General features: G+C 48.1%; 1 protein-coding gene across 2 annotated transcripts in view; it reads right to left on the reverse strand.

Annotated features, from left to right (window-relative positions):
- Nucleotides 1-8,155: 8,155 nt before the first annotated feature.
- Nucleotides 8,156-13,951, reverse strand: part of LOC116940300 (pro-epidermal growth factor-like) — a 35,042-nt gene continuing 29,246 nt past the window's right edge. Inside the window, exons 14-16 of one of the 2 annotated variants that reach the window (XM_032949932.2) lie at nt 12,420-12,513; nt 11,476-11,580; nt 8,156-11,323 (exon numbers count right to left, since the gene is read on the reverse strand). In XM_032949932.2, coding sequence (XP_032805823.2) covers nt 11,515-11,580; nt 12,420-12,513 — 160 coding nt within the window. In that variant the 3' untranslated portion in view covers nt 8,156-11,323; nt 11,476-11,514. The remainder of the gene's footprint in view (nt 11,324-11,475; nt 11,581-12,419; nt 12,514-13,951) is intronic. The other variant, XR_004402527.2, reaches the window with a different exon arrangement.

Below are 13,951 nucleotides of genomic sequence, written 5' to 3' on the forward strand. Positions count from 1 at the left end.
AGGCACCGCCGTCGCATGGATGAGACGCTGATGATGAGTTGCCCTCGGTGTGCGCCGCCTGTTCGCGGCGTTCGCAGAGCGGATGAACGGGTGCGGTGCGGATGATCGTCCGAATCGTGGTTAGAAAAACAAATAACCGGCAATGTAAGGTCGAGTTTAAAATATCTATAATAGTGAATTATTACCGTTTATTTTCTTGAGTTTTACGATTCTGTTTGATATATAAATGCAGAATCTGTAGCGTATTCATAAAAAAAAGGGAAGCTAAAATAAATCTCTATCAAACGGTGTTAAAATGACAATCGCAAAAACGAAATGAATTGTGATTCGATTTAACACGTGTCCCTGGCTGCCTGTGACGTCACAAGCAAAATCAGAGGGGCTCCTCCCCCACCCCTCGACGCTCTTCATTCACGCGGTCCTCGGTTGGGAGCAATGGCGCTGTGCATTTCTTTACGATTCTGTAAAGCCACGAAAATGGATTCGAATATAATTAATCGGGCACAAAATTACCTCCCAACAAGGACCGTGGCCATACGGATGGAGCACGATTTAAAGTTTGGGGGAGGAGGAGGAGAGGATTTGGCCGAGGGCTGAGGTGTACTTGAGAGAGAGAGAGAGAGAAAAAAAAACTGATTCCAGTTGATAACACAGCTGGGCGCTGGATGTAGCGATTGTCAGTTGTGTCCGAAAGCGTTTAATGAATTATTGATGTCGGAGCAGCGCTGGTTGGTGCTGTTCTATACCCAAGGCAGTGCAGCGCAGTGGTCGTTTGTTGATCGGGGATAGGCGGGCGGCCCGCCTTGTGTCGATCATCAGGGGGTGAGCTCGCAGATGACCACATTCCGATTTGTGGAGATGATTCTGACGACTCTGCCTATTGTGGTAGACACCTCCGGGAGGGCAGATAAGCCCCGTGTCCGGTGCGGCGATGGAGACGTCGGCACATTTTCACGAAAATATCAAAAAAAACGACCGTGAAACATTCGCCCGCGCGCTAATGAACCCCACGGGCTTTGCCCTCGCAGTTCGTCGCCGACGATTCAAAAGCGAGCGTAAGGGGTGAGAAAATTAAAACAGAACAAAGTTTTAACAAAATAACGCAACACGCGCAGCTGAGTTGGCTGCCCGAGCCGGACTCGCAACTCCCTCGCCTTGCCGGTGGGAGCTGAGTTGACCCCCAGGGCTTCCCGGGTCGCTGTGGCAGTGAGACCGCTGACGTGCCGTGGGCTCTTGTGGGGGGGGGGGGGTGGTTGCTCGGTCATTATCGTTTTCCCTCTGTCGGAGGTTGAATGAAGGCTTTTTTTAAAACTGCCTCGGTCCTCCAGCTCACAATGACGTTGGGTAAGCCATCCTGTTTGTCAAAAAAAATGTGTGTACATATGTTTTTTTTGTTTCAATAAAAATGTCCTTTTCAAGCCGATGTGATGTGGGTCCTGTTTTTTCGTCCTTTGATGTTTTGTCCTTTGCTTTTGAAAGGGCTATATTCACCGGGTTCTCCGGGTGTTCCCCTCCACATTTAGAAACATGCGTTTAGAGCAGCGCTTCCTAACCTGGGTTACACGCATCCCCTGGGAGTGGGGGGGAATTCTCTTTCTGCGAGACACGGCCAGATTTGTTTTAGAAAGTAAATAATCGAAAAGACAAATTAAGCACGGGCACGTGTGTACAACTACTTTGTTTCATGAAACCCCTACGTATTTATTAACGTTACATATGTTTTAACTCTCGAGAACCAAAGGGGGGAGTGTACGGCTGCACGTGGTAAGCCACTTCGTTGCGCTACCATTTGTGATAGGCAAGGCCACTTCTGCAAAAGAGCTACGTAGCTCAGTGGGCCCTTACCTGGTGAAATAAAAAAAAAGTTTTAGTTTTAAATTGTGATCAGTGCTGTATGTGCGTGGTGTAACGATCACTGCACCCACACAGGACCAGGGGCCTCTACCAGCTGGAGGGCCTCCAGAGATGAAGTGAGAAGTAATTTCATTTGTGAATGCTGAATTTTATTTGTTGTTAGCCTTGTAAAAAAACATTCTTTAACTTTGTTTTCCTTTTAAAAATCTTCACGGGGTGGCTCGCAGTACCTGTAGCCCAGGGGGCCTACACAATCGTAATCCGGTCCTGCACCCACCCCCCAGAGCTATCGTTTGTGATATATAGATCGCGTCTCAAAAAAGCTGTATAGCTCGGTTGGCCTTACCTGGAAAAATAAAATAAATAGTTTAGTTCCATGTTTATTCAACCTCGGCTAGGGTCGGAACTGAGTTGAGAGGCCAAGTGATTCCACGTGCACGCGCGCATTGCACCTCTCGTGAATCTCACGCGCAACATCTGACACACTCCTTGCGCGAGGAGCGATCCAGTTTAATCGATGCATCGATTGCCACCGCGACGAGTCAACCAGGCCGACTGCCCATACACAATGGCAAACGCCAACGTATACAAAATGAACAAATACAAACATAATTCGCGTCATTTCCCCTTGGGACATCCCCCTCCCTCCCCCGTCTCCCCAAGTCCCCTCTTAAGTCATCTCTACAGCGCGTGCTTGTCATGAAAAAATAACGGGCGGATGACGGGGCAGCAGGGGGGGGAGGAATTTATTTTGTCGGAAACATCTCTCATCAATAATGCATCTTTTGCTGATTGCAGCTTGTGCATAAAGGGGCCGTCCATAAATGATGTCACGCGATTTTGGACGATTTTTGGCCCCCTCCCCCCTTCGTCACACGACGCCACAAAAAGTCAGTCCCCCCCCTCAAATATGACTTCATAAAGCTCTGCCCCCCCAAAAAAAAAATGCTTCAAATCTCTTAAAACTATTTTCATTGTAGTGCATATTTAATGTGCCGCTGCACTCTGATGTTGTAGGAGAAAACATTTATTAAAAAGTATATTTAATTAAGTAGAACGTGTTGTCTATATTTATTTAAAGTTGCGAATTTTGATGTGACGTCACATTTCTCAACCCCCCCCCCCTCGTCACACATCGTCACAAATTCATAATAAAGGTTTTTGGGTTAGATCGCGTTATTTATAAATGTGTCGGGCGAATTGCCCGATGATGCTGGATGTAATTGCCAGCGAAACGTCGTACTCAAACTGTAAATGTTGTGGATTCACTCTTCAACACACCGGCGGGCTAAAGTAATGAACTATTTGTCTTTGTCAACGTGACACTTTTTTGCTGATTGGCCGTGTCGTGTGGTGGAGGGTTACGACACATTTTTAAATAACGCGATCTAACCCAAAAACCCTTATTATGAATAATATTGGTCGCGAAAGCCTACGTGTTAAACTGATCGTCACAATTGTCTGACCCCCCCCAGGTGCGTGACGTCATTTATGGACGGCCCCAAATAGCGGCTGGTGTGTTGCTGCAGCGAGCCACTGAGCACGCGTGACAGCAGCACGCGCCATCCGCGTGCACGCTGGGGTCACGGTCACAGTTATGATTTATTCGTTAGTGTGCGTGTGTCACGCGGTTAGAGCGCTGCGCTACGAACCGGGCGGCCCGAATTCGATTCACGCTCACGGCCAATACCCAGTGACGATTATCTGAACCGGTCCGTGGGCCTCCCTTAGGTCGACTCAGCCCTGAAATGAGTAGCTGGTGCGGTGTGTAAACATCGCCGCGAGGGAGACAAAGGCGGTCGGGCGTGGTTGCTGGCCACACACCTCCTCGTTGTGCCGTGCCGGCCTTCATAGGTGCTCGCTAACAGCACTTGCCCCAACAGTTTGTTACAGGCTATACGGGGGATCTTTGCGTTTTTGCGTGCAATCAGCGCGCGCGTGGGCCGTGCCACGTCTGTGCACGATGCGCTGAGTCTGATCTTGGCGTCAATTTGCAACGATGACCTCGACGGGAGTTGGGGCCGCAGCAACGCCCGCCCCAACGCCTTCCGGTCTCATCGGGAGTGAGGTCCCCCAAAATATCACTCGGGTGAAACTTTCGTCGATGTGAAGATCTGGCGCAGTGCTCTTCATCGCAAGGCCACCGGCAGCTCCTGGTGGCCTTTACTGCGGCCCCCTGACAATAGACTACGCGTGACAACGTTCCCTTTGGAGGCGGTGTGGCGGCGACCTTCAACACTGATGGCTCGCCGGCGAAAGTGGTGGGCCCCTCTCTGGACATTGGCGAACAACACCGATATATTCTGGCACGTTCAGCTGAACGGCTGGCCTTGATTGGCGTACTGCACGGACGTTCGGTTCAAAGGCGTGCGGGCCGCGTGCTGCTTTTTGAGCAATGGTGGGGGGGGGGGGGGGGGCAGGACAACTTGGATCGTTCCTCGCGCAAAATGTTAAATGTTTTTGGAGCATGTTCGTTTGCAGACTTGATGCCTTGCAAAATTGAACTATTTGTTGTTTGAACATCTTAACACCTGTTTTATAGCCAGAAAGGGTAAAAACCTATTCTTATTTTTCATACAGGTACAGCCTGTGCCTGAGGCCACACACTGTGGGTGACCTGCGGCATGGCGTGGGGGGGGAAGGAGGAGACGGAGGAAGGCTCGAAGAGTGTGGGGGTAGAGCGGTGATGGGAAGGTCATCGGCAGACACTGAACATTCAGGGATAGCGCCCGGCAGCACCCCGCTTCTCGCGCGGTGCCACTTATATTGCCTTTAGCATTGCGGGCACGCTCTCTGTGTGTTTCGTCGTTGCGCAGGCTGAGCTAAGGCGTTTCGTTCCAGCAGTTTATTTCGCGAGGGACGAATTCAAACGGTCACCTTTGTTTTGCTTTACGCTGACAGCTCATTATGTCGGCAGGCTCGCGAAAGATGGTGGCGGCCTGGAAGCGGCTTTCGTTCGACGGTGGCTTGATTATGGCTGCTGATGATTTATGATGACGACGACGACGATGATGATATGGAAGGCCACCTGGGGATCAGTTTGCAGCGAGTGTCCTAACTGGTTCCCCGGCTGAAACCTCGTGCACTGGATTCCGAATGCCAATGTTGGTGGCGTTGTCCATCGGGAGCAACCCGAATCTTGAGAAAACACCAAGCAAGCCGAGACGGGGCTGCTCAAAGCTGCCCATGCACTGCCTGGAAAAATGAAGCAATACTCGGCGGAAAATCTCATTTGCCTTGGCGACTGAGATTTCACGCCAGGCCAAATTAAGCCATTTCTGCTCAAGTGTAACGTACCCCCCTCTCCGCCCCCGATGAGGAGTACGATGGAAGGCTACGAGCTGCTGGCTGTGTTTTTGTGAGTTTTGAAAATTCAATGTGGGCGACGTTTCGGGCAACTATCCTTCTGCACGATAAATAATAATGGCCACTCTTCATAGGAGGGACGAGAAAGGGCCACGGCCAAATACGTAATTTATGTTATCGTTCTGTACTTTCCTCTTTAAGGCAATCTTATTCCCAATGTGCATGTGCAACATTGGCAATGCAGCGTGGCAAAATGTTTTGTCTCTTGTCCTTTTTACTACTCAAAGAGCGTGTAACGTGCGCTCTTGGCAGAACAAACCCGCGCGTGCATTCGACTTAATTTTTAAAGTCTACTTCTGACAAGGGCCATCGTCTGAACCATTAGATTATTTAAGATTTTTTTAAAAGTTATCAGCCAAAGCAAAATAGCAATATTGAGCTTGTGTATCTATGACGCTGCCAACAAAAAAAAAAACTCAAATACACGGGGTGGTGGTTGGTGGGAGGGAGAGAGCAGAGTGCACGATAGACGAACGGGGATCACATCGTCAGCGAGTAATTGTTGTTTAAATTGTGTCTAACATTGGCTGTGTAATGCCCTCTCCCGCTTCCCCCCAACCACCCCCCCTTTAAACAAGAGCTGTGGGAGCAGTGTGCACGTCCATAACAGATGTTGGCCCACGGCCCGTCAATGCTTTATCGCTTCTACTATGCGCGCCCGTAAAGTGGGTACGTAGACATTACGCCATCGTCATCTCCTTTATCAAAGTGCCCTGCGACAATAGTCAGCGCCCCCCCCCTCTCCCCCCCCCCCCCCCCCCCACTGCATTGAGAAAATGCATCACCGTGTCAATATGAAGACGTTATTTTGTGAGAGCTGCCGATATACGGGCGATACGGTGACGAGATATTAACTACCTCGACCAGTATACAGGACATCGTGGGTTCGATCTTGATCCCGACCCTGACGCCTGTTGTATATTTGGAGTTGCGTGTTCTCTCTCTCTCCCCGTGGTCGTGTGGATTTTTCTCCGGGTCCTTCGGTTTCTCCCATCCACATTTAGAATCAACGTTACATTTAAGATTTGTTTTGGCTGCTAAAAATGTCCACGCGGTAAGCAATTTCGTTCTGCTATCCTTTGTGGCCAGGTCGCTTCTGAAAAAATAGCTATATAGCTCACTGGGCCTTACCTGGTAAAGTAAAAAATAGTATATATTTTTTATTTGACACATTGAGGTGGGGTGGCGGTTAGCACGCCGTGTGATGAACCTGAGACTTGGGTTTTGTCTTTTTTTTTCCTGGCGACGGCTAACGTCAGTAGCGAGTGATATCTAAACCGGCCCTGAGCCCTGGCCCATTAACCAACACCACACTGACCAGCGTGGTGAAGTATGGTCAAGCAACCCCCCCCATGTCCAACGGCGAGGCACGGGGGAGATGCCTTCGTCTAGGCAGCGAAATTGGCATTTGGCTGTAAATGATTAAATATTTAATATTACACAATACAGATTGAAATTAAGCATTCGAACAGGTGGCTGCATAAAAGTAGCTTTTAAAAATACTTATTTAATCACTGCATTTGGCATTTGGAGTGCTGCTTTTCTATGGGCAATTGTCCGCGGTCTGCATGTAAATAGAGCAAAATGCGGAGAGCAGTGTCCGCTTTAAAATGCCACGCCACACTGTGGAGACATTTAAGCCTTCGGCGAAACGAGAACCCAGCGACCGTGGCCAAAATTAAATCCCGCCGCCCTCGTGGTCACGTCACGGCAGATTGCGGCTATCTCCCGCCACTCCGCGTGCTTCCAATGTAGGGCTTCCCCTCGCATCGATAATCTCATGCCCATTAATTACTTCCCCCCTCCCTCCCCAAAGCCTCTCTCGGTCTCCAGACCCCCCCTCACCCCCCAGTTTTCAGGAGGGCCCTCCGCCAGGGATGTTCACAGCTCATCGCATCGCTGGGTGCTGGCCTGGCGGGAGGAAACGGGAACGCCCGGAGGAATACGCCAAGCGTAACGAGGAGGGAATTGACTTTGGCGGCGCGATATTTGCCGCTTGCACGTTGTAATTCGTGATACATTTTTGATTTTCGACGTGATTTAGCAGTTATTTTAATCCGTGCAACAAATCTAGTAATTTTTATTATTATTATATTCTTGAAAATTATTTCTTATGTTATCGAACTTTTCCAATGAATCAACAAATATCACGTGGTAGGCTGCCACCCGCACGCACTGTGAGTATTTTAGACGACGCTTTCGCAGCCTTATTTTGTCGTCTTGTAGCGATTCACACCTCTCGCGACCCGAGTCAAATTCCCTGGGTCATGAATAACGTCAGTGGCAAGCGATATCGGAACCGGTTCTGGGCCTCCCCTAAGTCGATTCGGCCTTAAATAAAATACAAAAATATGTTTTTTTCCTACCTACATGACTTTACCAAAAGAACCAAAGAGTACGGATTCCTGCAGTCACGAAAGCTTAAAATAAAGATTTATAACACAGATCAGTGGAAAAATATTAATATATATTTTTTTTACTTTTCGTAACAGCTATTTTCATTGGAGTATGACAGGTGAGGCTCTGCCTCCCCTGACCGCACGTCCCTGCACTACACTTTTTAACCCAAAATAAACAAATTAAGAATCAATACTCGCGCATCACCACATTATAAACGTGAACTCGACCCTCTTGAAGCTTACCAGCTGGTCTCAAACGGTGGAACCATCAAATCTACTCTGTCGACGCGTTGCAAGATTATTCCATTTTTCCTCAGCCCAGCTTCTTCTACACACACCGCCTTATTATTACCGTAGCGATCAATGATTAAAACACGATAGGCAATTAATGTTCCTCTTGACCTTTATGTTATGAATTGAACCTGTTAATTTTAATGTATTAAATTCACAAAAGAATGTAACCTTGTCAAGTTTCCCCATGATGCTTTGTGCAATGATCCTGTCAATAAACATAGAGCCACAATTCACAACACAAATTGTACGTTTTTAGTAAAAAATACTTTATTTTTTTTATTCCAGTGAAAAGACTGTAATCACAATAACAAGAATAATTTACAGCCGTATACATCTACTGCTGGATGAAGGCCCTTCCCCCTACTCCCTGTTGGTCATGGGGGTTGTGTGGCCATACTTCACCACGCTGGTCAGTGCGCGTTGGTGAAGGGGCCCAGGACTTATATCACTCGCCAAGGAATCGAACTCAGGTCACCAGGTTCACAGTGCATTGTGCTTACACCTGTGCCATCACTCGACCCGAAAGGACATTTGGTAAGAACAACAACAATCTTCACATGCGAATCATCTCAGCGACACATTATCGATGCCACTGCTGGATTTTACCCCTTTAGCTCAGCAAACAAGGGAAACAATATTGACGGTTTAACATTAAGCGTAGTCGTAGCACATTTGTGGGTAATAACTATGGTTGTTGAATGATAATCGCTAGAGTGGTCATCGTTTTCAGCATCGATTTACCGTTTCAGAAAAACTCAGGCATCAACAATCAATTGCAGTTGAGTCGTTCAAACCCGGTGGTCACCTTTCATAGGGCCCGACGGCGAGGCCTGAATCACCACGTGGCCCTCTCGCTTCTCGGTTAAACAGTTCAAAGGTGCAGCCCTGAAATAGCCTGCTCACGCCCACTGCTGGTGGAAGGGTCTCCACAGGAGGGAGCTCTAAGAGGGCACGGGCATTTGGACTACCCTTCCCCGGCTGAAGGGATATTGGGAGAGGTGAGCGTACCCACGTTTGACCCTCGCCGGACGCTTCCTGCGGTTACACCTCAAAACACCCGCAGCGACGGCGACGGCGGTGGCTTTTGGCCAAACGTCGAACAAAAACGGCCACTGGCATCGCGCGCTTTCAGATGCGCTCCTGCGGAGCGTCTGGAACGCTCTTAGGAAGCCACTGTGTGGGGGGGGTGGTTATGCACTTTTAAGTCATCATGTAGATTGAAAACTAATTTCTTCAGAAACTGCTTTTTTGTGTTTACGTTTACTGTCCCCCCCGCCCGCCGCATCTCCGGTTAGCGCGGTTGGCTACGTACGGCGCGAAAGAAGTTCAACGTACACACGTGCATGCGTACGAAAGAGGAGATGGGATTTGGTGGGGAAATACGCAAAAGATACAGATTGGTTGAAAGGGAGGTGAGAGGGGTGGGGATGAGGGCTTCTGTGCTTAGGGGGGAAGAGAAAGTCTGGGAATCAACTAGGAGAGGCATTCCTGCCGTGCCATCGCCTGCCCTGCACGCGTCTGCGCTGACGCTCACGGAACAATAAGGAGTAACGGTTCCTTTACCAGGACCACAACGCGTCGACTGACGTGCACGTTCATCCAGTTGCGTAACGAGCGTGGGGGCATGGGAGGGGGGGGGGGTTGACTTGCTCCCCAAAGCTACGAGTTGGAGCCCCCCTTGATAACCAACATGAGAGACAACTCAAAGGATTGGGGCCCCACCTGACCGATTCGCCGCACCCCCGTGAGCTGAGAATGTAGCTTCTACGCCACTGCGACATCTCTCTATGCGTGTCAAGCCGGTGACCGGGCGTTTTTTTTTAAATATATACCTTTCTTTTGTTATGCGACCACTACTTAACAACAACCCTAGCAAACACACAAATATAAACACGCGAACCATTCTGTGTGTCCACCCAGAAACAACTCACTGCATCGGCCTGTTGACTTTCCAGACCGATATGAATCCTGCAGCAGCATTCGTGTGATTTCTCAAACGCCAGTTTGCTTGCTTTGAACAAGACTCATAGTTTGCAAACACTACAGGGGGTTGCTTGCTTAAGAAAATTATGCTGCTGCTGGATAGCGTTGGTCTGGGAATTCAGAAAAGACCGTTGGCTCGACGACGACATTGCTTGTTCAGTGGAGACACATAACAGCATTCTGTTTATATTAGTTTTTACATTGTTCACTAGTTATTCTTGACCCCTTTACATGTGTGTGTTGCAGCTGCGAGGAGGTTTCGGTGGAGCGCTCAAGTGCACAACAACAGCTGCCATGGTTCCCAGTCCGCAGCGTTGCATTGCGCTCCATTCATTAATTTGTACATCAACATCAACAGAAGCCAGCCTGTTGTGTCACCGCACACCGTAGCCTGTATCAGCTTTTAGTTGCTATGAACACGGTAGGTTTTTCTTTTAAAACATTTTTTTTCTATAAACACGTAGCGTTATCATTTTCCCCAGCGCTAAAAATGACGCCGAAACTCACAAGTAAAACTTGTTCATGAGTGTACAAGTAGCCACGAAGACGACAATGTTAAGTGCATTTGCGTAGAACACCAGCCGCGCAAAGTGTTTTATTCGCCTTCGTCTCTCCGATAATTATCTTACGGGTTGTCTGACTTTCGCAAGCATTGCATTGTCACATCCACGAGGTAAAAGTTTAATATTTTAAATATTAAAAAAAAAGAATCCTGACCAAAACTTGGGAAAATGACACCCGGTGGGAAATGAACTGATCCCAACATCACCCACGATGCCTCCTTACCTACCGCCACGAGGAGCCATGTGTGGGTTTGGTAGGCTTGGGAACGTACCAGCCCGTTCTACTGGCAGCGGCGCTGCAGAGGCAAGATACGAACTCCCTGTCCTGGTGTGGGGGAGCTCGTGGGTTTCATCCCGATCATGACGCCTGCTGCATATATTTGGAGTTTGCGTGTCTCTCTCACTCCGTAGTCACGTGCATCTCTCTCCTGGCCCTCCGGTTTTTTTCCCCTACACATTTAGAATCACGCGTTTGGAGTATTTGGCTGCGAGAAATGTCCACGTGAGAAGCCACTTCGTTGAGCGGTCAGGTCGCTTCTGAAAAATATTTTACATAGCTCAGTGGGCCTTACCTGGTAAACAAAAAATAGGTTAGTTGAGGTTACATTTTGAAATGTCCATCTTCTCTTGGATGCTTCCATTATAGTGTTGGTGTTCTACTGCGCGCCAGCGTGAGTCTGTACAATCCCATCACGGAGAGTACAATCATTCGTGGAGAGTACAATATTTCCAACGTGCAGTTGTCTCTGTATAACGCCTCATTGTTTGCAGAACAATCCCAGCTTCCGGTTCCTTCATTATTCATGCTCGAGACTCCACCGGTGACTTTTGAGCGACTGTAAAATCAGTAGAAATTCGGTTTGGCTGCAAAAAAAAGTAATTTCTCGTCAACTGAAAAAAATAGCTCATGCAGCATTTTTGTTTTGATATATAAAAAAAACTAAAACGACACACACACACCGGCGCAATCATTTTTTTGTGGCCGCTAAAAAAAACCGGCGTACGTTTCAACTCACCTCGCGGTAGATTTATAATGGCCCACACTCTTTTTCTCGTCAACTGCAAATCACTTCGGCGCCTTTCAAACTCAATTCGGCGGCGGCTGCTGCTGCCGGAGAGGGCTGTGAAGGGTGACATTTCAGAAAAAAATAAGTGAGGTTCTTTTACGGTTTACGGTATCGGCTGCAGCTTGGGACGCGCCATCGCCGTCGCAGGGAGCAGAAAAGAATAATAAAAACGTTCCGTTGTGCTCACTGCCAATAACGCGTGCACTCGATCAACGGAGAAGATGTTGGATTCTCTCCGCCCGTTTGCATTCTGTCCTCACCATAAAAGCACACGGTACAGTCTGTTCTCCTCGAACACGTGTTTTTACGTGATTAATGAATTAGGTGGGAACGCATTTTCTATTCCGTGGATGCGAATTGGATATAGCGCGGTTGAGCGGACAGAACAACGTCGCTCGAGTAGGAATAAGCGGTCGTACGGCTGCCTCGGCATAGCATCGCACGAGGCGGGATACTGCCGGACGCTTCCCGATGCTACCCACGCAACCCAGTCTTTGTTCGTCCTGCATACGCATCTCACGTGTTATTAGGGACCATGCTTTACCCCTATATTATATATTATTTATTATAACGCATTTTTTTCCATTGCGCGGTTGTTCTTCGGGAACGCAACCACTACCGCGTTGTAGGAGAACAGACTTTGTACACAAAGTCAATGACATTTCAGAAGGTAGTTGTAGCAGCAACCCTGGAATGCGACTTCGTCAAAAAGTAATCAGGGGGTGGCATCGAAAAACCCAGGGCATGGGGCCCACGATGCATTCGATGCCATGACTTGAAGAATTTAGAAGGTGGACCACGTTATCCCCACCCCCCATTCCCACGAGATGCCAGATGCTACGGGACTGAGAAGGTGTGGTTTTTATTTTTGTTGACTAGATCAGTCGACTCACCGTTGTATCGGTTGTGGCAGGCTTGCCATCTGCCTTCCCGAGAAGCTGTTTAATATTCCACTGTGCTAAGTGTTCCGTCCTCTCCCTCCATTTCCTTAAATACACACAATGTTTTGTTTGGGGTGGGGATGGGGGGAAACTTTTTATGACATTTTAAAGGCGAGGCTTGGTTTGGTAAGTGGGCGGATCAATTTATTTGCATAAAAAAGCACCCCACCGGCCATCGCAGTTATTGCATTTCGCGAATATTTGTTTTTATGTTAAAAAAGGTTAGTTGGTTAACGTTTCGGGAACGCAAAAGTCACGGCTTGTCTTCGCGCCGGTAAAAATAAATTGTCAATTCGAGTGCCAATATGTTCGCGCGGGTTACGGCAAACGATTTACTGTTTAGACGTGAACATAAATGTGTCTCAAGTACGAAATTAAATCAGAAAGCACTGCGGAGTGCTGCGGCTGCCAGACTGACTCGTGGAAATATATATTTTTTAAATGCTCTTGTATGTGTGCATGTATGTATGAATGTGAATATGAGTATGTATAGAAGTGGTGTCCTGGGAAAAAAAAAACTTCATAAGTCACAAAACATAATTGTCCACAAAATTGTTCACAAAGTAAGGTGTTATTCAAAGTGGGAGGATTAAGCGGATGAAATTTGAGTGAGTGATTTGTTGCGTTTATGGTGTGGCCATGTGTGGGGAAGTGATACAGTGAAAAAAAATGTGTCATGCAATAAAACCAGCAAGGGCATCCCTCGTTATGTGTGCATGGGTATGCATGTGTATATATATGAGCATATCTGTGTGTTTTTGTAAGTGAAAATATGAACGTGTGTGTGTGTGTATGTGAGTGCATGTGTATGTGCTTTGGTCTCGAAGTCTGCGGGGGACAAATTCATTCTTTGGCGGAGGGGGGGAACACTTTAACCGTGGAATTTTACAGGCATTATCAAGCTCTGATATCAACATGTGCCTGTGGGCATGCGCAATGATATTTCTATAGCAAAAATATACGACCGGCGTTTAAAATGAATACGCACCGAGCGACACATTCCATTGAGCGAGCAGTGTGCCTGTTGGCTGTTCATGATTATCCAGGATCTATTCACTGCCAGATGACGGACTCCCCCAAGGCCTTCATCTGTCACCTTCTTGCAACGTACCAACCCATCTCGCACCTGCATACGAGCTGATGTCGAAGCTCTATCTCCGGCGGTGGACGTTCCTGTCGGGCATGTTGCCTCCTTTTAGGAGGGCACTCTGAAGTGAATCTCAAACCGCCATCAATCGTCTCTCGTAGCGGCCAACTTTCTTTTTGTCTATACATTGCGTGCTTTCTCCCATTCACTCTCTCTGTCTCTATGTAATTCTCAACGTGCACCTCCTCCATGCTGCTTTGCACATGTTTCGGACGACGTCGTTGCGGACAAGCGCTTGTATTAAGAGCGCCATCGGCACCCAAAGACGCGATGTGCGGGGACTGTGATAGGACACGGCGAGTTAGGGGTGCCTCGGTGGCTAGGAGATATTAACGCC

Source organism: Petromyzon marinus, chromosome 8 (genome assembly GCF_048934315.1).
Source record: "Petromyzon marinus isolate PM22_M1 ecotype Great Lakes invasive population chromosome 8, UKy_Petmar_22M1.pri1.0, whole genome shotgun sequence".
NCBI lineage: Eukaryota > Metazoa > Chordata > Hyperoartia > Petromyzontiformes > Petromyzontidae > Petromyzon > Petromyzon marinus.